Source organism: Amphiura filiformis, chromosome 9, assembly GCF_039555335.1.
Source record: "Amphiura filiformis chromosome 9, Afil_fr2py, whole genome shotgun sequence".
Lineage (NCBI taxonomy): Eukaryota > Metazoa > Echinodermata > Ophiuroidea > Amphilepidida > Amphiuridae > Amphiura > Amphiura filiformis.
In genome coordinates, this window is record NC_092636.1 from 39,368,930 (window position 1) to 39,394,799 (window position 25,870).

Here is a 25,870-nt window from a genome sequence, read left to right on the forward strand (position 1 = left end):
CTCTGGAAGCATATAAAACTTTTTTAGAAACCCAGAAGAAAGCTGCAACATGTTTAACCACTTCAATCACACGAGCATGGCCATCAATGTTAAACAAATGACTCTGAGTAAGAGGGCTGTCATTTTCTTCGAAGGGAGGGGGGGTCAGGAATGTAATTATTAAGGGGTGATAAGTTTGTACACGAAAATTAGGGGAGTTAGAGAATTATAAGGGCTGGTGACATAAAATTTGAGCACGCTGTGCGCGCATTCTTTTAACTTAAAATCAAGATGTGCGCACAACATTTACAATCCAAATTTTAATACGCTCTGCACACTTTTTTCGCTTTTAAGTTTTTGCGCATGCTGCATCTTAGTTCCGGCAAGAATAGATTGTCTTGAGTCTGTGTATGCAAAAATGGGGGGGGGGGTGGGTAATAAAAATTTTTGATTTGAGATAGGGGGTCATAAAAACAATTAGCTCGCGATAGATGGGTCATAAAAAATTTGACTCTGGTTACCAACATATTCATGACCACCCCCTTCCTTTAAAATGGCATCCCCTGAGAGGGACTGAAAAATGGTAATTTCTACAATTCATTTAGTTTTGTGTTCCTAGTAGTTACAGCAATAATAACCAAGTTCTCACAAATACACTATTCCATTTGTGTATGTTGATGCAAGGAAGCTTTGAATAAAAAATTTCAAAACAATTGCAACATTCCACAAAGTGCAAAAATTAATTGAGTAAAAATGTGCACTTTTGAGTAACCATAACCTGGACACATGACGATGCTATTTGGTACCCAAGAGTTCTTCCCTCTTGTTACCTTTCCCATTACGTAATAACCCCTTACTACTTTTCCAATGGAAAACTCATATAATACCCCCCAAAAAAAAAAACACCAAACAATATAGGCCAATCCTACATTCCAGAATCAAATCTAGAGTTGGGCTTATGCATGAGTGGTTACAGTAATCATATACATAGGTACATTGTACATAATACATTTTGTTATCAAGATTGTTATTATGGTACATCCATATCATAGGTTACAATGCTTGAAATTCACATAGTCTCATTACATAAAATGGCTTTGGAATCTCTTTATTTTGTTATGAAATCAATGGAAAGGAATTTAAAAAAAAATAATAGTAGGTGCCTCAATGCAAACTTTGCTCTGTTGGATATGCACCAAAGTTCTGGATTATTTCTCAAAAACTAAACATGTTTTGAAAATATTCCAAATTTGTACTCATAAGTGGGAATTGCTATATTCTGTTCAATTCATCCTGCTGGTCACAATGGCTATTCCAGTTGAAATCCATACACCCCTGTGGGAGACATGCCCTTTATCTTCCACATCTGATTAGAGGCCCTGCATGCTTTTATCGATTGGCTCCAAACAAAGGATTTGAACCGGTGTTCTTCACCATAATCATGGCGCAGTGCAGTCCATTCAATCAAATGTTGTCATCAACCTATTTGATCATAGTGCATTTGTTATGTGTGTGAGACGAACTGTCGCGGTAGATTGCAATCATGCTTTTGTTGAATGCATTTGAGAAGCGCCATATTTACGGGATGATACGTCATATGCATAACCTCTATAGGTGAATCCATTTGAAATCTACACAGATTACGATCATGTCTTCCATAGGAGAAGTATGGATTTCAACTGGTATACCCCATTTCATAGTATGAATGGTAGCATAGCAAAACAGATCAGTTTCAGTGGTTCTCAAGATGTCTCTATATGGTGTATACAACTTTGGCATCATCATGATGAGCACTTGATATACAATTTATCAACTTCAAAATGGTGGCCACCACTCAATCACACCATATGCCAAACATGTTTGTTACATAACTTTGGCATCATAATATTTACCCCTGAGCGCAATGCTGCTTCTCTTTTAATACAAAATTAAGGAAAAAGAATAATCAAAGCAGATTGAACTTCAGTTGTGACTGTATAAGGATATTTCTTTAGGGCTACGAACTGTGGTGCGTAATGAATATACAGTGGGGGCAAGTGTTCCACTACTCTCAGCTCATCAGATGGTCCACAGCTTTTTCTACATCCCAGCTTGTTGACGATAATGCAGCTCTCGCTCTTGACTGGAATAAAGGAAAATCAAATCAGAGTGAAAGACTTTTAATTTAAAATGTATCAAATGTATTCAGTTATTGTACTAGCATATAAACCGTGATGCATGATCACACATGTGATACATAATCACAGCATATTGCCAAACAGAAAGGATTTCTTTCACAGTTTCGGTGCCAAAAGCACCCCATATTATTAAAAACATTTTATGCGAACACAAATCAGTTTTTCAAGGTCCTTAGACTTTTTTTTTGTAGTCTGGTCAGGGTACAAATGTGTGTAAAACTCAGTGGTGTACAACAGGGAAGTCCACCCCACCAAAATACTGGGACAAACTTGACCGACATTTGTAATGTGGATCTTCCTTTTGGCTTGATTTAGGTTCTTTTATCTTAATGTTAGCCCACTTCAACACAAATTATAAATGTTAACGCATTTGTCCCAAGAAAATCATTTTGGTAGGTGGGGATTGAACAGAACGATTTTGCCATTTTCCCACTGTTGCAAAACATTATAGGAAAAGTCACTATTCTATTTTGACCTCAAATTCAATACGTGGATCCTGTGTTTCTCTGGATGAAGTCGGTTTTACCGAAATTACCCGTCATTGTGTATCCTGGAACAACCCGGAGCGTACGTCGAACGGGAATGTGCAATGTGTGCTCTGCTGATCACGTGTGTGGTTAGGTTTAATTGCAGACTGAATTTTACACTAGTTTGCATCTGAAGTCAGGGCAAAAGCAAGGAATGATTGGTTACTGACCTGCGCAGTATAGCATTTTTGGTTTGGTTGACAGGACATCATACGCAAACTTTTTTTAATTCGGTCTTCAATAATAACAGATATGCTCTTATAACCCGCATATGGCATATTGTATTGTGGGAAGGAATTTTGGTGAAACTGACTTGCAGTAGAGAAACCACAAGATCCACTGTATTGTGACATAGGATTACCATAAATGAATTTGAGTTTGCAGGTGTTCATACTATCAGTAAATTGAAGTCATCTTCGGGGAAATTCAAGCATTCAGATTGTGCCGCCTTTACACACAAGCATATTAAGCTGCGATTCTGAGAACAGCACACATGATTAAAGGGTACACAACCTATACATCACAACCAAACTGGAGTCGACATGAGGTATAGGGCCATGCGTTTTGAACTTGCCACCCAAAAATGGTGGTGTTGTTACGTAATTTCAAATTGTGATCTGTTAAATTCATCATACCTTCGCTAAACAAAAAGATAATGTCATGGTTTTGGTCTCATTTGAAAGCTAATGAATACCACTAACCACCCTGTAAATATGAACAATATAGCTTCTCAACTAACGAAGCTGTGATTGACTGAATTGCGAGCAGTCAGGGTGGTGGAGGTGGGGGAGGAGGAGGTGGGGGAGGAGGAGCACATAAACTCTATGAGAAAAGGGCACTTCACGTTTGTAACTTGAATAAATTAACTACTACAGGGGCTATAAACTTGGGTTTTGTCTTAATTTACAGCTAAACAATTCTGCTAATTGTTTTTAATCATTTTGAACTCTTTATGCTTGGTTAAGCCTATAAAATACAAACTTTTACGTAAAAAACTACCTGTTTCCGTATTAAACACTGTAGTAACCAATGCGGAGGTCTTCAAAATATAAAAGTTGCTGTAAATTTTTAATTACTTATCCTATCATAGTCAATGTACACATTTTCTGAGAGGAAATTTGATGAGGAATCTAAATATGGACTTATTTTTTCTGTATGGGTTAGGGGTAAAATGTTTCAGTTCAAAATATGTTGTAATTGTAAAAAATTTGAACATATTTTGGGACACCCTGTATTTCGCGACTACCAAACAGCTGTGATTTTTTTCCTTCCAAAGTGAGTAGGCTCCCCCTATCCTCTAACCAAATAAATGTTGTTTACTTTCAGTTTATTACTGCAAGTTAGTAATAAGCAATGCATCAAGTAACCAATTTTTTATTTGAAATTTTTTTATTCCACCCTGTATAATTCAAGGTCACCCTGTACAATTGAGTTCAAATGTATATATTTAAATTGCTTATGCCTTCAGCTTTCCAAAAATGTATACTTTTGCTAGTTTAGGGTTGACAGTTGTGGAGATATTCTAATTTGAAACTTGATTGGTGTAAAAATTCATAATATTTGTGATGTAACGCTAAAGGTGGCGAGTTCAAAACACATGGCCATAGTGTAAAAAGGGTCTAAGATTTCATCACCTACCTCATCAAATCCCATATCTAATAGTTGTCTAATTTTGGTTTCTAATTCTGGCATACTGTGGTGTACTCCTGCATAAGCTTGCGCCCAATGTTTTGCTGTCCGCAAAAATGCGTCAGGGCTCTCTTTGTACTGCAAAGGAGAAAAAACATGGACATGGTTTTGATAATTTCAATTGCTTGATTATGATCAGAACTGAACCTGTGTGTCTTCTCAAATTTTTTTTTTAAACACATGTCTTATGGACATGTATCACTGTGACATAAGGAAAACTGAACTGACTCTATAGTTGCCAACTTGCCACTTTTCTTTGCAAAGTTTGTAACCTAAATTTGTTTTCCGACCCCAGAGGTACACTGCTGCCCAGCTACTTTGGCTACTCTAGTGTATAATCCAGTACCAGTGTGTGTACTGCACATATGGCTTCAATGTGTGTACTCTTGAGTACCCATATAGGTACTCTACAACAAAGTAGCTGGGCAGCAGTGTACCTCTGGGGTGGTAGCAATAGGAATCTGATAGTGAACTTGTTAAAGAATAATTGTAGAAAAACTTTGGCTAGATTTAGCAATATCTGCCACTACCACCATCCCCTAACATCAGGATTTGGGTTAGGTTTTAGGGTTATGATAAAGGTACAGGTTAGGTTTTATATTTCTCTACCAGCACTGTCCCTGCAGGGGATTTCATAGATAGATCGCCTCCACTTTTTGTTGAGAGAGAAGTTTGTCCTTGGGGTTTGTATGATGAACAGTGGTCAAAATGGAAATTAATAAGTTCCCCTTAGATGACTTACATAAGGTCCAAGGTGCTTTGTATTGAGAGAGCAGCCACGGCCATCCAGAACAAATAAACCAAACATCTATCTCTAGGATCATAAAACCTAATCACATAATATTTCTGTGGGAACTAAAATTCATTAAAAAACGAAACAAAAGATGTCAATTATTGTCCACCACATTCACTGACCTGTTTAGCTACTACCGCATCTTGGGGGTCGTCCGGTTCGGCTGCCGATAATAGCGCTTGTAGCGAGAGTAGGACGGTCCGTAACGTCATAGCTGCTGCCCACTGATCTTTTAAGATATCTAGACATATAGCGCCAGTTACTGAACTAATATTAGGATGCCATATTTTGGTCAGGAAGCGTACCTGGAAAATAAGAGTAAATAATTCGTCGGGTGCATTACATAGTGATGGATGTCAAACCCAGGGTGTTTTACATAGTGTTGGTCGGATGTTGATCGCAAATTTATCAAAAAATGGGCATTGGGAAAACGTTGAGTTGGTAAATTTTATTGGGCATAGATTACAAACTTGTCATTAATGTTCAGCAATTCATGTTTCTAATAAAAGTAGAGCCTTGAAAGATATTTTCAAAATGTTAAAATGTAATAATATCGTACATCTTACATTTGTAATAGATTGCCAAAGTTATCCGTCACTATGTCTTGTGCAATTATTTTGAGATCTCAACATCCGTCACTATGGATTTGACCGTAAAGTGCAGATCCGTCACTATGTAATGCTCCCGATGAATTAAGGGATAAAACTGGCCACAGCTAGAGTAAGATTATGTCTGTACATACTGACTGTATTCTCCCTAATTAAAGCCAACCCTCTAATAAACGCCCCTACAAATTTTTACAACCAAACTGTTGCATAAACGCTGTCAAAATACCATACAGTAGGCATACCTGTATTTTCGAAGAAGTGATCGCCGATTTCACAATATCCATTGTGTGCGGCCATTATTAATGACAATGTTTTTAATGGGAATTACAGAAAAAAGACCTCTAATTAACACCCTCCCCTTCGGAAAATGATGCAATGACAGAGAGTGATGTGATGACAAAGAATGCTCATAATAAATATTACACTTTCTCATTATATTTGTAATTTCACATCGTTTTAAAATACGGTGTTTTTTTAATGGAGACTTTACAAATATGAGATGTGATCAAGCAAAATCAGTCTGGAATCAGATCAAATCAAATTCCATATTTTTACTTTTCTAAACGTAGGAATTAGTTTCATTCATAAAATAGTCATCACAAAATCGGGTCACAAAAACAAAGGAATTTAAGATAAACTGACATATTTTCTTCTCCCATATCGGAAAACAACAATTTCCAACTTCCACCTGATTTTGTTTCATCACATCACATCACATAATTATATACGGTACATACAATATTGTGATTTTTTAAAAACCCTGTTGACACTTAGATGTGTTCTCAGCTGCCAGGGTCAACATATGTCCCATTTTGTGTGAACAAGCAACATACTCATGACTATTGGAGAGTATTTTGGTAAGAAAACAAGCACAGATTGAAATATTACAATTACATAGATCACTTTATATCTAATCGGGGCTGGGATGGCTAAGGGTGATTTCTCCCATTCCATAATATGTGGATCCAGGATTTGATTTCTCAAGTGGAATTCCGGAAATCAGTTTGACCAAAATTCCTTCCCATAATACAATATGTGTATTGCATAACAAAGGAGGTGGATGAACCTCTGAACTGTATGTGCACTGCATAACAAAGGAGTTGGATTACCCTCTGAGCTGACTCTCTTGTAATGCAATACGCCTATTATTACCTTGTGGGAAGGAATTTCAGTTCAACTGACTTCCAGTAGAGAAACCCCAGGAGCCATGTATTTACATCAATGGCAACAATCACACATGGAAGGGTATTTTTCATAGAATCTAATCAAAGACAGGATTTTGAGCCCTGTATCAGGTGTAGTCCCAATGACATGATTTAGGATTTACTTACCCTTGGAGGATTGAATGGATAAGTTTCAGGTATTTTGATTTCTAGCAAATATCTACCACCTTCATATGGAGTATCTGGAGGACCTACAATCTCCCCTCGTAATTCTGTTAAGTCACTGTCCACAATATCTATCTTGATTTGACTTTTAGCATACTGAAAGATAAAATACCAAGCATCAATAGTGTTAGATTGTTCACTTGAACTTGAGCAGAACTAGTTTCACTGGCGGTGCCAAGGGGAGCATGGGGGATAAATCCCCCAGTCAAGAGATCTTGCCTCCCCCATTAAAAACCACAAAACTCTTCGCCCATCATGCCCAACTCTTTGGCACTTTACCCATCATGGCAATTTCCATTGTTCTTTGCCCTGCAGTGTACATACGTATCATAGTTTGCTCAGGGAATGTGCATTTTAAATCGCCTACCACATTTCATATATAATGATAGTACAAGAAAGCCATTGAACAGTGTAGCGGTTTGTTCAAGCATATCGATTATCGATAGATCAGTACGTCCCTCGCCTTTGTTGATAAACAATGTTGTCAAGTGGTCTATAGTAACTAAAAATTTCAACCGACAGCCTGACAGAGTAATGATTGTTTGCATAACGCGGAAGTGAATCCAACCATGCCAGCAACGCACTTGCGATTGGTTAGCTATGCATAGTCCGAGGTCATGAAGGTTGTGCGTTTGTGTTGTAGTTTGAAATAAGTGTTATGATCGCGATTGGATCGTGTACAGCTGTTGTAAAGCTGTTGTAAAGCTGTGTTCATTCAATTATTTCACATTTTATAATTAAGGGTCCCTGATATGGGCAAAACTTGGTCATCAAATGTTGTAATACATTATAAAATTAAATACACACTATTTCCTCTTGTTCACTAGTTATTGCAACACTATTATTAGTTTTTAACATATCTATGTACTTTGTGAACGATGTGCATTTAATGTGGATTGTTCCAGCCAAAATGTTTAATTCAAGTAGATCAAAACAATGACAATCATTTGGAGGAGACGAATTTGGAACCTTTTAACGGCTCGACATCTAGCTACTAAATGGCAATTTAATACCTACTTCTTCACTAGTTGTAACTTCCGTAAGCTCTCTTTTAATTCTTCCTGCAGCTATGTTTGCCATGCCAGATTTTGTTTAAGAACTAGGTACCAGGCCAAAAGAATCAATCTATTTTATTACTGGACACAAATACAATCTGATCGGGTCACCATTTTATTTTTTTATGTGACGAAATTTTTGTCATCTGGTATATCACATGAGGGCGCTCCAGCCCCGCCCCTGATGTTCTCTGATGACAGGCCCTGTCTGATTGAACGGTAATTTCCCACTAGGGGACCGTTCACAAACACTTGTTAGGGGGGCTGATGCAAAAGGGGGGGCTCTTAAATTTGACCCTATTATTAAGGGGGGGGGGGGCCTGAAAAACATGACCAAAAATTTTCCTGGGAAAATGAGTTTATATGCTTTTCTATATATTGGGGTTGACCCGGCCATATTTATTTTCATGTCATGTCTGAAATTGTTGAGGTCTGAAAAGGGGGGCCCGAAAAGAATTTCTATAGCCTAGTTCTAAATGGTTTCAAATTTCTTTTTCTTTTTTCCTTCAAAATAAGTAACAAAATCAGAGATAGGCCTAAATGAAAGTTGCTGTTCAATATTGAAAAATACGGGTTTTACATTATCAAATAGAAAAATAAGGGGCTTCAAAAACGCAACTTGATGTGTTCGTAAACAAATATGGCCGGGACTTTGGGTGACAACGACACTGAAAAGGGGGTCTTTCTTATAAATAGCCCTACATAGGCCTACCGCTTCATCTCCAAAGTGGGAGTGCCCCCCCGAGAAGAAAAGCAGGAAGGGAGAAGGAAAAAGTGACATAAAACATTAGCCAAAATCCGGATGGACCAAATGGGATAGGCTTATACAGCGGGGGGGGGGGGGGCACTCAAGGCTGTAAAGCATATGTTTGTAAGGCGGAATTAAATAAGTGTGGCAGACTGACAGTGTGGATGATGCCCGCGATTTGAAATCACCATATTTTGTAAGGGTGTCAGTGTTAGGCCTAAGGTATAGTTTCAGTAAAAAAGGCTCTACCAAACGAAATATATCTCCCGATATCCGTCCTAAGTGAAAATCCTAGTTGGGGGGGGGGGGAGAGCATTCAATATGCTTATAACCCCGGATTGGACCGTCCATGATTGGACCAATTGGTATCTTCTCTGATTGAACCAAGTGGCATGGACCTTGTATAGTGGGAATAAACCACGAAATTAGAGGAGGATTTCTTTTTGACATGGGGGGGGGTGGAGTTGGAAAAAAATTCTTGAAGTATAGTCAATCCAGCACCTTTTGGCGACAGAATAAGTTTATGGTATACAATTGCGCGCGAACTACGCGAAATTTGTTGCTATATATTTTGAAGCTAAAGTGATGAAATACCGGTATGGTGTAAAAGTAAAATAAATGCGCGCGAGTTCAAATCCCCCAATATTTTGCCAGGGGGATGGTCCATACAATCACCCCCCTCCCCATGCCTGATAATGGGTTTCTGACCAAATTAACCTCATATTTGCCCATCATAGCCCCAAAAGTGCGAAGAGGGGGAAAGCAATTTTTGCACGGCAAAAGGGGGAGTAATTTTTAGCCTGGAAAAACAGTGGGGGAAAGAGAGTTTTGGCCACATTCATGGTGCAGAAAACGCTAGAAAAGCTTGGGAAAACAGTACAGAAACTATTTAGATTGAATAAATTTCTTTTGGACAAAACCAGAAATTTAAACTCACGATTGACGGTTTCAAAAGAAATTTATTCAATCTGTAGGCCTCTACAAACCTGATGAATCAATCACGTTCTATGCAAAATTGCCCGATTTAGGCCTACTTGTTGTACTCGCATTATAGTGCATGTTTATATATTAGAGCTCATTGGGTTCCATAAAAATCGGACTGTGCAAAGAGGAGCGCTGAAACTGAAGCGATGGAAGGTCGAGAGGAGTGACAAGTACAAGCATTTTTTGACCCCGGGGGCACATCAAAACATTTTGGTGGATGATGTTCCCCCTGAATTTTAATGTGGTGTTCTTTGGGAGATGGCGGCGCGGCGTACCGGTAAAAGGGGTCTTTCAGTGGAGCCGCGAACAAGTAAATTTCTTGGCTTTTGGTTGAAAATCGCCTGAACCCCCCAGAAATATGAGGAATGAGCTAGAGCTGAAATAACTTAAAGGGGGTCTTATTTCGGAGCTGCGAAATCCAAAAAGGGGGTCTTTCCGGGGAACATATACCCGTATGGTTATTTGTGTTAAGTGTCACCCCGGATTTTTGACAAGACATTTTGGAACTGGCCCATGGCACAGCAGATCGTTAGCTATCGTTATTGCCACAGACCCTAATGAACATCGGCATATGTGCAAAGGTCTTAATATGATTTGAAAGGTTTTGCAAGAGGAACAATTTAAAGCCTTAGGCCTATACGATTCTGGTCAAAATTTAATTTGGTTATTCTTTGCCAAATATTGCCAAATATTATCAGTAACGACTGTCAGGAAAGTTTTCTGGTCATTTTAAGCCAAACTAATGAGGTAAAATGAGAACTCACGTTTATCTTTGCCGCTTGTGGTGTTCAAACTTGCTCTGTGTAAACCCAATGAATTTGGCTGAATCCAATTAGGGGCAAGTTGGGACATGTGTAAATATTAGGCCTATAAATATGGCAAAAAAAGTGAAAACAATTGAGCAAACTGATTTTAAAAGATCGTACATGGCTTAAGCCATTGATGTAAAATCGGAGCATTTTTTTGTTCAAATCTTTGACCTTTTGCTAATTACTCAAGAACCACAGAACATAGAAAAAAGGAGCAACTAAGAACCTTTTTTGACCCGTATAGCACTCTACAACACCAAAAGCTTCTAACCCCGGGGGTTCTATAAAGAACCTTAAAAGTTCTTTTATAGAACCTTAAAGATTTAAAATAGACCGCCTATAGGCCTACCTTAGGGACTTTCTAATTCAAGCACTCATCGCAAAGTTAAGACAGGAGAAAGACGTGCGAACCGTTTTTGGTTCTACCAGGGGCGGATACAGGATTTCGAGAAAGGGGGCACACTCCTGAAAATAAAAATAAAATGTATGAAATGCCCGCGAAGCGGTCATCGCGGAGCGCTTGCGCGATGCCGGGGGGTGGCTGAGGGGGGATGTGCCCCCCTCAGAAGTGAGAAACTTTTGGAAAATGAAGACCCAAGTGAAGCCATTTGGTGGACCATTTTGTCAACATTGTTGTTTAAAATTTTAGTTTGAAAAAGCGTAAAATTTGCAAAAAGACGGCCCAATTGAAGCCATTCATGGACAAGTTTTGACCTCTTGTAAATTGCTTTATATGTACCCATAACGTTGTGCGACATGGGGGGTGTCTGAGGGGGATGGCCCCTCAGAAATGCGAAACATTTGCAAAATAAAAACCTAATTGAAGCCATTTGGTGGACCATTTTGGCACTATTATGGTGTAAAATATGAGTTTGAAAAAGCCGAAAATATGAAATTTGCAAAATGACAGGCCAATTTGAAGCCACCTGTTTTCACTGTTATTGTATAAATTCAGAGTGCTGGGTGTGAAATACAGAAGCGAAAACGGCAGTTGTTTATATAGGCAGGGGGTTGTCTGATGTTCCCCCTCCGAAATTTGGAAATTTTGCAAAATGAAAGTCCAATTGAAGCCTTTTGGTGCATCTGTTTTACACTATACGAGAGTATATTATTGCTTTTTAAAACAAAACAGGGCCCGAACTCAATTTGTAAAATGTTACACTGACACTTTAATAGGCCTTAGACTCGGAGATTCGCAATTTAAAGCATGCATGGATCGAAGCCAGCATGGAGTCCGTATTAATACTGACGTTGGTGACAAAATCTGACGGGCCCTGCATCATCGACGGGCCAGAAGAAATCAACAAGTACTATAGGTACGGTGGCTGATATGTCACATATCAGCCACCGTATATAGGGCCTACTTCTGATACTTCTTTTCCTCTTTTCCTCTTTTTTTGGGGGGAGGGGGGAGGAAGGGGGCGCCGCCCCCTGAATCCGTGCCTGGAGTGCCACCCCGGTGTATGATACTCACTACAGATTTATTAGGCTACAGGTCCGAAGATTTTCTTTCTTTTTTTTACGTTGTTCCGTTTTCTTTTTTCTTTTCTTTTCTTTTTTTCCCTTTCTTTTCTTTTCCTCTTTTCTTTCCCTCCTTCCCTTCTCTTTCTTTTCTTTTTCTTTTTTTCTTTTTTGGGATCCGCCAAGGGGGGGGGGGGGGGCACGGGCCGGCTGTGCCCCCTCTAAATCCGCGCATGGAACCGTTCTACAAAACCATTTTCTTGACTAAAGAATCTTTTTTCTATCTACAAAGCATTGAGGGATCCTTAAGATTAAGGTTCTACAGAGAACCATTTTCTTGGTGGGGTGGGGTGGCCATGGAAAAATATCTAGTTAATCCATGCACTGATGCTGCACCTGTTGGCGTGAGAAAAGTTCATGGAGTGATTTTTTTTCTTTGATCACAAAAATATTACCCTGTTTTGCCAAATAAAACATAGCCAAATCCTTATTCTTTATAAACCCGTTCAGTCTGCTGAAAACCCCGAAAATGTAAAACAATTTCACGATTCGTGTAAATCGTGTTATGGCGGTTGTGGCCAACCATAATCGCTAATCAATAATCGGAAAGTCGCGTTATATCTTCTTGTCATACGGTAAAATGTCATTTGCTCCTCTATGATTTACTCTTGGAACATTTTTAATAAAAAGTTGCGCCAAGCAGAGTGCAAACATATTTTTTACTCGATAGATTTCTAGAAGTTGGTCAATATTTATTTTCAACTTCATAGAATTGCCATTAATGTATGACTTTGAAACGGATAGAAACAAGCGGTAATAAGCTGCCCGAGCCCGAGTAATGGATGCCTAGTAGATGGGCACGGAACGACCTGAATGATAATTATGATGATTATCTTCTTCGATGTGTGGCATGTTTGTTAAGCAAAGAGGGCTGCAGTCTGTTGAAGACCGAGTAAAGGAAGAGGACGGAGAGTGAACTGCCAGCAAGCAAATTATTGTCGTGATCTGTGAAACTTGTTTGTGAAGGTGATTTTGTTGTGTCGGCTAGTGATACTGCATGACTGAATGAACTGCATGCACTGCTGAGTGCTGTATAAACAGTGTTAGCTGCCCGGCTACATGTAGCTGCTATGACTGCCAGACTGTCTTATCCATCATTGGAAATACATGCAGCTTTCACAGCAGACTTATCCACCTCAATGTAGTTTTCTGAGAGTTTTCAGCTTTTGACATTCATGACATTGACATTTATTAATGTGAGAACTCAGACTTTGTTTACCAAATGCCTGGAGTGATTTCTAGGACTAGCAGGACAGGTACATGTAAACAATAAACATGGTAAACCTTTGATGTATTTATTATTTTAATTGTTGATGTTTTAATATAATTTGCTTAAGTTAAAGGAGTATTTTGTGATCCTAGCATCCTCTTTTTATGGCATTTTTCAATAGATATCGTGTATCCACGAAAAAAGCTTATTCCCAAAATTTCAGTTGCCTTCCGATTTTGTGTTTGTGAGTTATGCATGCATGATTATGTTATGTGTACTGTATTACACTGCTCCCAGGGTGCGATTTCATTTGAAAATTTTGTATAGCAGTTTTGATTAATTGATCATACATGGGATGCTTTTACATATCAAAACATTGTAAAAAATTCTATACAAGCCAAAAATTGTGTAGCAGTCACTTAAAAATGTGGAGCATTTTGCTATGCGATACAGCCGAATTCGTACCCTGACTGCTCCATATACATGTAGACAATGTGTTGTAATTTCGTTCTGGTAGAAATTTCATGATAATTTTGCTAAACAAATTAATCTGCAAGAAATCTTTTGTACCGGTACATAAACATATGTAGCCAGAGGTTCCCAGTGAGTGATATAATAATCTCAACTTTTTTTGAGAAAAGTGGGGGGATGATGCTGTGGATCAGGAAATGCCCTTTTAAGTTAAGTTTAACTAAAATAACAGCAGTGATGAATGTCAGATATAGATGTGGTCCATAATTTATGCTAAATTGTTGGTGTCATACAATATTACTATTAGTAAATTAAACTTCTTGTTGTACAAAAAATGTAGTATCTGTATGAAAGTTGAATTCATTTTTTGATTTTTGTAGCTCCCAAGTTATTATTAATTACTAATTACCAGTAGTATTATGTAGTGGAGAGCCTATAGATGCCACTCGTAGCACAAGCAAATGTTGCTTGAGAAGTCTAGCCATAAAAATAAATGTCTCTAGCCTGGAATGTCTATAGAGGCCGTCAGCGTGACGTCATATGCCGCCATCTTGTGGGTACACGCTGCGACGGTCGTTCGATCTCCATTCTCCATGCGTGAACAGCAAAATCACCGCATCGACACGTGATAACAGCTGCGTGGCAAGCTGCGCCCTGCGCGTAGTGTCCGATGCATGAACACGCAGATCGTTTGTACCCACAAGATTGCGAAAGGCTGACTGACGGCCTCTATTGATGAGCAAATTCATGGCTAGACTTCTCAAGCAACATTTGCTTGTGGCATCTAAAGGCTCTCCACTACATAATATATTACCGGTAATTAGTAATTTTAAATAATAACTTGGGAGCTACAAAAATCAAAAAATGAATTCAACTATTCAACTTTGTAGATACTACATTTTTTTTCATTCAAATCTTGTTGCCCGTTGGATTCGGCTGAAGCATGAACCATGACACTGTGTAAAGCAATGCCAGAGGTTATTCAGAAGTAAACACAGCCGATCACAACAGGCAATTGCATCAAATATGTTGCTAAAATTGCACTTCAACAAAATTTTAGTCTGTTCAAAATAGGCTACTTGCTTAAGATGGGTGGTGTCCTCAAACTACAAAAAGCACACCATATACTAGTGGCGAAATGTGGGTCATCATATTGGGGGGGCACCAACCATGATGGGGGGAGGCACCGGTCTGATTTGGGGGGCACAAGCCATTTTTCAGCAATTTTCCTATGGGATTTTCTAAATTTTGCAATCGATTGGGGGGAGTGGCACATTCCCCAGTGCCCCTATGATGCTATGCCACTGTACCCTGGGCCTGTAGTGTACCCTTCTGTCCTGCGTGGCCAGTCCTAAAAGTGGACATTCTGTTTCAATACATTCACATATTTTAGAGGGGGTCTACCAGGTTTTCTACTTTGGTATCCAATGAATCAGCTTGGCTACAGGCTCATTTTGCTTCTGTATGCATGCCCAGTGAAATGTGTCCTCCTCTTTCTGATCTTCAAACATTTTGGAAGGTCACCATAAAGCTCTTTGTTTGTGATGTGCTGCTTCCAATTAATGTTGTATACCATACTGCTCAAAGCATTCTTGTGTACATGAAGCAACCATCAAGTTCTTTACCTAGTCTAGTCTGATTTGCCTGCTCCTACTCTTCTCCAGTTGGAATCCATGCTGCTCTTCTCTGCCTTCTCTTCCAAGCTGCTCTTCTGTGCCTCCTCGTCCAAGCTGCTCTTCTGTGCCTCCTCTTCCAAGCTGCTCTTCTCTGCCTTCTATTCCAAGCTGCTCTTCTGTGCCTCCTCTTCCAAGCTGCTCGTCTCTGCCTTCTCTTCCAAGCTGCTCTTCTCTTCCAACTTGCTGCTCTTCTGTGTCTCCTCTTCCAAGCTGCTCTTCTGTGCCTCCTCGTCCAAGCTGCTCTTCTGTGCCTCCTCTTCCAAGCTGCTCTTCTGTGCCTCCCCTTCCAAGCTGCTCTTCTCTGCCTTCTCTTCCAAGCTACTCTTCTGTGCCTCCCCTTCCAAGCTGCTCTTCTCTGCCTTCTCTTCCAAGCTGCTCTTCTGTGATATTGTTTATCGTGTCTTGATTCTTGAAGAATTCTGATGAGCTTGTCTTGAATTGGTTTATTCCTTCAACTGAGTGGAAATCGGGTGGAAGTGAATTCCAATCAATGATGGTATGTGGCACAAATGAGTTCTTGAAACAGTTGGTTCTTGAGTGGTACGGTATGAAAGTGTTGGTAGTTGAGAGTTTTGAAGGAATAAGCTGCTCTTCTGTGCCTTCTCTTCCAAGTTACTCTTCTGTGCCTCCTCTTCCAAGCTGCTCTTCTGTGCCTCTTCTTCCAAGCTGCTCTTCTCTGCCTTCTCTTCCAAGCTGTTCTTCTCTGCCTTCTCTTCCAAGCTGCTTTCTGTGCCTCTTCTTCCAAGCTGCTCTTCTCTGCCTTCTCTTCCAAGCTGCTCTTCTCTGCCTTCTCTTCCAAGCTGCTCTTCTGTGCCTTCTCTTCCAAGCTGCTGCTCTTCTCTGCCTTCTCTTCCAAGCTGCTCTTCTGTGCCTTCTCTTCCAAGCTGTTCTTCTCTGCCTTCTCTTCCAAGCTGCTCTTCTCTGCCTTCTCTTCCAAGCTGCTCTTCTCTGCCTTCTCTTCCAAGCTGCTCTTCTCTGCCTTCTCTTCCAAGCTGCTCTTCTGGGGAGGGGCGTGGTGGAGTGGGGTTCCCCTGTCAACTCTTGCCCCCCCCCCTCGTGAAAACCAAAAAAAAGGTATACTGTAAAGATAATTGAGATCTGATTCCTTTATCTGCCTTTATTTTTTGTAATATTGAACATGTTTCAGAGATGGGTAGGTTTACTCAAAAGTCTGGCAACAAATTTGCTCACTGATACTAATAGTTCGCATTGGAAGCTAGAGTCCAAATGCATTTGAAATGTAGTACATTGTAGAAATCGATGAAGCATGACACTGTGTAAAGCAAAGAAAGTTAAGAAGTAAACAGGACTAATCAAAAGTTGCACAGTTGACTGAGACTGATCAGAAGAGCTTTCATCCAAATTGAACCATTATTAGCAAAATAAATAACAGGCCCAAAATAAATAACAGACCCAAAATAAATAACAGGCCCAAAATAAATAACAGGCCCAAAATAAATAACAGGCCCAAAATAAATAACAGGCCCAAAATAAATAACAGGCCCAAAATAAATGACCATACAAACCATATAAATAATGTGGGAATGCTGAAACCTACCAAGTAGCTTGAATTTAATTTTTGACAAATGCTCATATATATATGGACCTGCTTTGAGAACATATAATGAACTTGTGCATTTAACATTTCATTTCTCAATTTGTACATGTAGGCTTTCATTTGCAGTTGACTCCTGTGTTGGAGACTCCCTTAAGCCATGGCTACAGGTACATTTAACTTGGCATCAGAATCGAAGGTTCGCTTCCACCATGGGGCTATTGACGACACTTTCAAACAACCTAATGCGGGATCTAACAATATTAAGCCTTGTGTATGTAAACAGATTACTTGGAAATACTCATGCATTAAATATCATGCATAGATTATTATGTACATAGTACATTACAATTTAAATTAATTTTTTCCAGGCATGATCATATGAAGAACTAGAATTAGTTCAGGGACATGAACCATTAAGTGGAAAAGTCCATCTGCTGTATTTCTGCTGCTTTCTACATTTAACATGTCAGACACTCTAGATACTGAATAGCTTACATACACATATAATAATCCGTGGACATCCAAAATGCTATTTCTATATTTTAGAAGGCACATGTATACAAGTTCTGTTTTGGTATATTGTGCACCATAAAATTAGTTGCGGTCGGTCGTGTCATGTTTCACCCCATGCCTCACAAAGTTACTGACCAACCGGGCCTGTAACTTAAAAAATTACATGGAACAGGCTCGGGTGAAAAGGTACCAGCCCATAGATCTTGGGACATACATCAGCATTGCATGTCACAAATTAAAATAGCTTGCCTGCATGCAGCCTGCATTGAAAATAATATTTTAACAACATCAATTCAAGGGCACACAACTATGAATGGATTATTCTCAAAAATTCAAACTACAAAAATCCCTTAATTAATAATTCAAATTCTAAATTGAGTACAAAATTAGGCAACTGGATTTTGAAAAAAATTGGAGCTGATTGGATATCGCTAAAGGGGACAAAATGATGTTTTTGGTATTATTTTATGAAAAATTGAAAATATTAATTTGATGATTAGGACTGGCAACCTGTGCCTGTCTTAGCTAGCCATCGCCTGCCCATCATTTTAGACAGGGAGATTGCTATTATGACTGCAAATTAATGCCTTTTACAGATGCTACATTATAATTATAGGTGTCAAGAAAGACTATTGACCTTTTTAGTTGGCCAGATTTGTAAAACAAGAACTCTTTGAACCCCAATGGGCCGCAGAAGTCTGGTACATGTAAATGTTGGAAAGATAATTGTCAAATTAGGACAGGCAAACTTCAATTTCTAGCAACCCACTTTTTTGTCCTTTAATTTTTTCTTTTTTTAAAGTCAGAAGAAAAGTGCTGTTGGAAGGGTCAATTTAGTGTCATTGAAAGTCTATTTTTAGGCTCACTTCCCTGATAATAGTTCTTCAAACTTTTGGGGGTCAAAAGTTGTAACTAGCCAGCTCGGCCTGCAATTAGACTGCTAGTCAAGAAAGTAACCAGCCCACCAAAAAGTTACAGGCCAATGGTCGGCGGACAGGCGCTACTGGCCAATGGTCGGCGGACAGGCGCTATTTCGAATACTGTACTACCCCAAAGTGCACTGTTCTAAAGGGAAGGGGTATGAACGTTTGGACAGTATTTACTGTGGGACATTAGAGCACATCAGACATATCAAATTGCATTCTGAATACGAAGAATGGCCTTCTGATATCAAATAATTTTGATTTTTTGAAATTCACAATGTAATACACATTTTATGGCAAATCATTAAAAATTGATATTTTTGATATTTAACAGTATTCGAAGTAAACTTTATAAATCTGATGATTTCTACCTAAAGTGTATGTAGGTGGGATGAAAAGCTGACGATCAATTGAAAATTTTGACCTTTCGTATTGATTTTTTTCCCCAAAACACCAAAAAAAATCAGGTCTTTTGGGAAAAAAATCCATATCTTCAATATGAAAGGTCAAAATTTTCAATTGATCGTCGGCTTTTCCTCCCAGCTACATACACTTTAAGACTATATTATTAAATTTATAAAATTTACTTCGAGGACTGTTATATCTCCAAAATGTGAAAAATATCAAATTTTAATAATTTGTCATAAAATTTATATTATATCGTGAATTTCATAAAATGAAAATTATTTGATATCAGAATGACATTCTTCGTAATCAGAATGCAATTCGATATGTCTGATGTGCTCTCATGTCCCACAATAAATACTGTCCAAACGCTCATACCCCACCCCTTAAGCCAATGGGATGCATGTTTGCTTCTAATATCCATACCACTGTCAATGATTAAACTCAAAAGTTACATTGGAATGTTTACTTGATAGGTCTCCATGAAATGTAGAAAACATTTAGTGATAAAGACGTATAAACTTGCAAGTTAGGTACTTTTTGGGTATGGAAAAAATTAAGCACTTTTGAAAGTTGAAAAAATATACAGGATTAAGCTAGACCACCTTTCTAAAATTGATTTGTAATTGGATTATGTTTTTAAAATAATTCTTCCACTCTCCCCCCTAAAGAATACATGTAATTTAATTGAAGTAAAATTTAGTTGCGGGATGATATGGAATCAAGAGTTATTTTTGAAAGAATACGATACGAGCTAAATTGCTGTCAAACTTAAGTCTGTTGATGACATGTATTGAAAAATAGAAACTCTTCTATTCTGCAAATAATATGTAGACGCTTGTTAATTAGTGTATTTATTGTTGCCTTGTATTTCCAATTTGCTCTTGAAGGAAAAAGGCTATTGATTTGTTTGATTTACATTCATTTTCAATATCTATCAATCCTGCTCAACCATTATATTGGTCACAATAAAGGGACTGTTGAATGATTAGAATTTAAGATCTACATGTATGTGACTGCAGGGTTGTTGGAGCATCTTACAAAGCATGCACATGGTTTACAGGGTTTCTCATAAGAATTGATCCATACATTTTACTGCAAGTCATGAACATTCATGATACATATACGTGTAGATCTGCAATACTTCCATGTATGCCACAGTATATCATTTTTCACCCTGATGTGGCAGTGATGTCAGTATGTATTTCATTGGACAAAGGTTCGAATCGCAGGCATCTACTCAAGGCACTGGCATACACACAAACAATGACACACATTTAAATACGCTGATTAGATGTGCACGCAAAATAGCTGCCTCAACGTGTTAACCCTTAATGTCAATGTCACATCAGGGTGAAAAATGGTATGACCCGTGTAGAACATTGATCAACTTTCTGCATTTTTCTCTCATCTTCTTCATCATCTTCAGTAGCATTTATTTGATATACATGTAGTGGGGTAGGATGTGGTGCCAGGGTATGATAACTGTTGAAATTGTCAACTTGAGTTGGACTTGAGTTTGTACATGTAAGTTTAATGTACATGTAGAAGATTTTTTTCCACTAATGAAATATTTGCCTTGTCCTTAAAAAATGGTTTGGCCTATTTGAATACAAGAGTGTTCTTATTGAATACATTCGTATTGTATTCTTCTCCATTTCCTGTTTAAGAATCTGATTGAGTTGGCCAAAACTGAAACCAATGTGTAGTTCAATGTGTTCAGTTATTAGTTGCCTGAGCTAGCAGAATCTTTATCAAACTTACACAAAGTGCTAGGATAGAAAAACTCAGGCCAACTAGAAGCTTTGCTTTTCCTAAACTGGTGTAATTTGCACAACATAACTATGTAATGTATGTACATGTTCACTATGTTATGCATCAAGTGTGACCCAAATGGCTATTCATGTTTTGCAAATACTCGGACCAAATGGAATTGTTTCTCAAGTGGGTGTCCCTTGTTTGTTTGATAGACCGGGTTGATAGATCTATTTAATTAAGGCAGTGGGAACAGGAGTGATGCTGTTTCAATCAATGGCCAGGGATGAAATCAGTGTTGCCAAAAGTTTCCAGGTCCAAGCCATGGCATATCGGCTCTCAAGTGGCCCAAACTTTAATGATTTACATTACACTAAAATGCACCCAATGTTCCAAATATGAGTGCATTTTGGCAACAAACTGCTTGAACCCGGGGCTTGAACTCACCCAATTGGGTAGAAAATAATTAATTAGTTGACTTCCACTGTCACCAAAATATTATTCATTGATTAATTGTTCTATAAGTGCAAATTCCGTTTGTAGGCTTTGTAGCACTGAAAAAATAAAATAAAATAAAATGTTTTTTTCAATATTAAAATTTTGCCTTTATTTGTAGCCAAAGTCTCTGAAATTAACCATATATTTGGCAAAAAGTTTTTGACTTTTGGTATATCGATGGATCAAAATTTCTTGAAAAATGGGTCCACTTGACACTTTCAGATCCTCTTACCCAAACCAAAATTGAGCACTACCCTTGGGGGGGGGGTCTGAAATGGCTGAGAATCCAGAAAGCTCCCCTTCTCCTGGACATATTGGCATTAAGGGGGTACTACACCCCTGTCCAATTTTGTACCTATTTTTGCATTTTTCTCAAAAATCATAGCGCATTGGTGACAAGTAAGATATGTATATTATAGGGGCAAGGACTACAACTACTGCACTGGAAATTCAGCAGAGACAACAGTTGTGGAGTTACGGTCAAAAATGAGGGAAAACCAGTATTTGATCAATAAATCAATACTACTTGCCTTGAGTTGCTGAATTTTCAGTGCAGTAGTTGTTAGTCCTTGCCCCTATATAATATACATATCTTACTTGTCACCAATGCACTATAATTTTTGAGAAACATGCAAAAATAGGCACAAAATTGGCCAGGGGTGTAGGACCCCCTTAAGAGACAAAGTTTGCTTTCCAAGATACAAACTGACAGATTTCCATAGAATTGCACATGTTTTATTCTGGCCTGATGGTATTGCAGGATAGTGTTTGACAAGTGTAGTGATCCAGAAATGCTATATTGTGTACATAGTAAAACTGAAAGGTTGCAATAAGATGTAATAAATGTCCAGTGTGAAGACCATTTATAATGATTTGTTGGTGCTACAAAGGTGTAGTGAGAAGTACTGATATTATTTCTTTTATCATAAGACCTTGTATTGTATTGTATTGTATTGAAATCATGTCCAAATGAGAAACCGGAATTTACGATTTAGAAAAATTATGGCTTTTTAATTTAGGGTATATACATTTTTGTACTATATGTGAAGGGAATTACCAGATGTAAAACAGGATATTTTTTTCCATTACAGACAAATCCAATTTCACACATTCCTACACCTCAATGGCAGCCATAGCTGGGTCTTTGTCGGCTCCATCTCACCTAAAATGGGAAATGATGCGGCCTTGGAGGGGATTTTAAACTGTATTCTATCACCGTGTTACACATAGACAAAAGAATGATGACAGTTTACAACACAATAGAATCTAACATCGATTTTTAAGCGGCTTTAATCCACCCAATTGGGCAGTTAAAACACCAGTTTGGTGCTGCGGGGACCCAGTAATGGCGGACCAAATCCTGACCATGACTTGGCTCGTTGGATTTGTCTATACATACAAACCTGTATGATTACAGTATGAAAATAGTAATTTATTTGATTTGCCACGCCCATACAGCAAAATACTTGTTTTTCATGCAGAGGAAAAGACCTGTTTAGAGCATGATATCCAACTTGAAATACAACATCCCCACCTCTGGCCCCGGGTTACAATGTATGCAGAATAGCAAATGAATACTGTCTCATTCAGTAAACTTATGTAGAAAGAACTGAATGCAAAATGTGTAAGTTTGAACCATATATGTTGGAACAATATCAACTAGGAGACTTGTTAAAATACAGTTTCATTAAAGCATGTTTTCTACTGCAGTAATTGTATTTGCACAGATAATGGAAAGAAATACAATTAGAAAAACAACAAGCGGGAGTAATCACAGTAATATTTCAAATATTTTCAAAACAAAAACAATTAAACATTGAAATTCAGCATCTTCAGCGCTACTGCAAAAAAGTTTTTTCATTTCATATCTTTAAATTTAGATGAATAATAGTTTGTCTTTTGAGTTGATTGTGTAAATTTCATTCATAGATGATGGAGTTCATACATACATGCAATGAGCCAGCCAGGGTATGAGAGGATATTAGATGCATTTTACCATTTTCAGTTTCACTTTCAGCATTCCAAACAGTCATTATATCATGAGTAGAATTTTGGATTTGTCTGCATATAATTTAATTTGACATTACAATCCATAATAAAACTAGTCCAAACTGGTATATATCATGATTTCTTTATGGGCTGTTTTATATGCCTCTGTCATGCATCCATATTATGTGATACTAATTTCTTATTATTTGTTGCACAAGACAGTTAAGTCTTAGATCTAGGTAAAAACAGTGTAACTGTCTCGTACTGCCTTTCTCTGAAAGGAACATCGTAACATTCTCACGATTCACAATAAAATGCGCCACCAGCGGTTGCTCTTGCCAGTCCAATTTTTAACCTAGGGTTGACATCGCCGTTCAAGCCATGAGTGGGATATTAATAATGTTGAAAACAGCTTTACAAATGATTCTATAGAATCAATAGATAGAAGATGGATTCTATAATTGCATTACAAATTGCTGTTTTAGTGTGCGTTCGCAAGTAACATCATTGACATTTAAATACACAATGACATATTGTGCTGTATTTTGTATTACGCGGGCTTAGGATGTCAATATTTTCCCATGATGCACTGCATACTTTGGCATCTCCCAAGCAACTGCTGGAGGCGCATCATATTGTGATTTGACCAAATTAAATACCCATGTTCCAATTGACATTCATACTGCCATGTATCTGCTATTTGATCATAATGTAAGACTGTTCATGTAAATGTCATTGTTTTCTTAGATTTTTGCTCATATTGATTATTTGCTAGTTTGTATACTTTTAAAGGGGTAGCCTTGCATTTAAAGTGATTGGGCTCATAATCACAAGGTTGTGGGTGCGAGTCGCATCGTAGCAACTTGATGTGCGGTAAAAAATCCCCAAGTCACTTCAAACGAGAGATGCGCATTCCAACCTATAACCACAGGCATGGACTTTACCTTCTTAAATGGTCATTAGACAATTTGACCATTTAAGAAGGTAAAGTCGGTGTCTCCTTGACAAATTTGACAAATTTGATTTTATTGTGCTAATGGCATACTCCATTATTTTCTTTTATCAGATTCACACTGAGAAACCTAGTGAAGACAACATGGCTGCTAGTGCCACAACCCCAACCAGTACTGAGGTGCGGTTTAACAAGGACGCGGCTGATGATAACGCAGTCGAGGTACGCGTTGTGTCCGATAGGAAACAATCGGGTAGTTCAAGTGACAGTCGCAGAGGAAGGCGCTGCTGCCCAAAACTGTTTGACAGAGCATCGGGCAGTTGGTGGAATCCCAAATTTGACTCCTCACTCATCGAAAAAGAATTCAAAAGAAGCTCATTGCCGCAAATCGACGGCGATTTCGCTACGCTTTGTGCTACATCATTTTAGCGTGCATCGTATGGATGATATATCTAGCTGTACTTGTAGGAACCAGTAGCAGTTCGGAAGGATGCCAGAACTGGTGGGGCTATTTTGTCGGTTTAGGGGCACTAATCATACTCTGTATACTACTTATTTTATTCACACGGACTAAATTCTATCAAAAATTAGTGTTCAAAACGCACTTTGTATTAGCATGTGTGCTGGCGGGACTTGTGCTAGCTACATTTGCGTATAATCCACAATGTACAGCGCAAAGCATGAGCGTTGTTGCCACATTTGCTGTGTGTGTAGAGACAATACTCATGATGTACACTGTGATTCCTCTGCCATTCTTACCAACTGTAGTACTCATGTCTTTGTTCTCGGTGGCCTATGAAACATTGTACTTTTGTCGGTACAACTTGGATCCCGCAAGATTAGGAGAAATGGTCACAACCAAAATATTTCTGCACATATGCGTTCATCTGATAGGAATCCATATATTCTTCATGCAGCAGGTTCAGTAGCCGTAGCATCGTTCATGAAGATCGGCCAAGCGTTAGTGGCACGCAAGCAACATCAGAACGAGAAGGAGCTTAAGATGACGGCGATTTGTCATCTTATGCCTGCTGTAGTTGCGGAAGAGCTCTTGAGCAAGGAAGAAAAATGATCCAATGGTTCCCAGAGGAGTGCATAGGCCATTTCGCCCATTTTACATGAATAGAATGGAAAATGTGAGCATTTTGTTTGCAGACATAGCTGGTTTTACTCGCATGAGCGCTAACAAAGAAGCGGATCGATTGGTTTTCTTCTGAACAACTTATTCGGACGATTTGACCTCCAGCGCGAAACGAGATGCGAGAAGATTTGCACGCTTGGAGACTGCTACTACTGCGTGTCTGGATGTCCAAAGGAACAAGAAGACCACGCTATTTGCTGCGTGGAAATGGGTCTGAGCATGGTGGAATCTATCAAGGAATTCTGTGAAGAAATGCATGAGAATGTGAATATGCGTGGGTATCCATACACGGGAACTGTACTTTATGGAGTGATGGGCAGCCGAGGTTCAAGTTTGATGTGTGGTCTGGGGATGTTAATATTGCCAACAAGATGGAAGCTTCTGGTGAGCCGGGAAAGGTGCACGTATCGGAGAAGACGGCACAGTTTTTGGGAGACAAGTATGTGATGAAGGAGAATCGTAGCAACCAAACGCCGATGCTTCTTGGTGCACGTAAGTAGT

The 25,870-nt window shown here is 38.6% G+C and overlaps 2 protein-coding genes across 2 annotated transcripts; one reads left to right on the forward strand and one right to left on the reverse strand.

The window, feature by feature from the left end:
- Nucleotides 1-1,071: 1,071 nt before the first annotated feature.
- LOC140160972 (ubiquitin-conjugating enzyme E2 K-like) lies at nt 1,072-8,335 on the reverse strand. The gene is made up of 5 exons (XM_072184330.1): nt 8,179-8,335; nt 7,105-7,257; nt 5,288-5,470; nt 4,322-4,450; nt 1,072-2,101 (listed from the first exon to the last, which is right to left on the reverse strand). The coding sequence occupies exons 1-5, from the start codon at nt 8,239-8,241 to the stop codon at nt 2,030-2,032; spliced, it is 600 nt and encodes a 199-aa protein (XP_072040431.1). The 5' UTR covers nt 8,242-8,335; the 3' UTR covers nt 1,072-2,029.
- A 4,665-nt stretch (nt 8,336-13,000) lies between these two features.
- Nucleotides 13,001-25,869, forward strand: LOC140160072 (adenylate cyclase type 9-like). The gene is given in 7 exon segments (XM_072183342.1): nt 13,001-13,556; nt 24,343-24,613; nt 24,616-25,154; nt 25,157-25,281; nt 25,283-25,434; nt 25,437-25,688; nt 25,691-25,869. Coding segments are annotated over 7 exon segments (1,521 nt in total). The 5' UTR covers nt 13,001-13,553.
- Nucleotide 25,870: the final 1 nt, after the last annotated feature.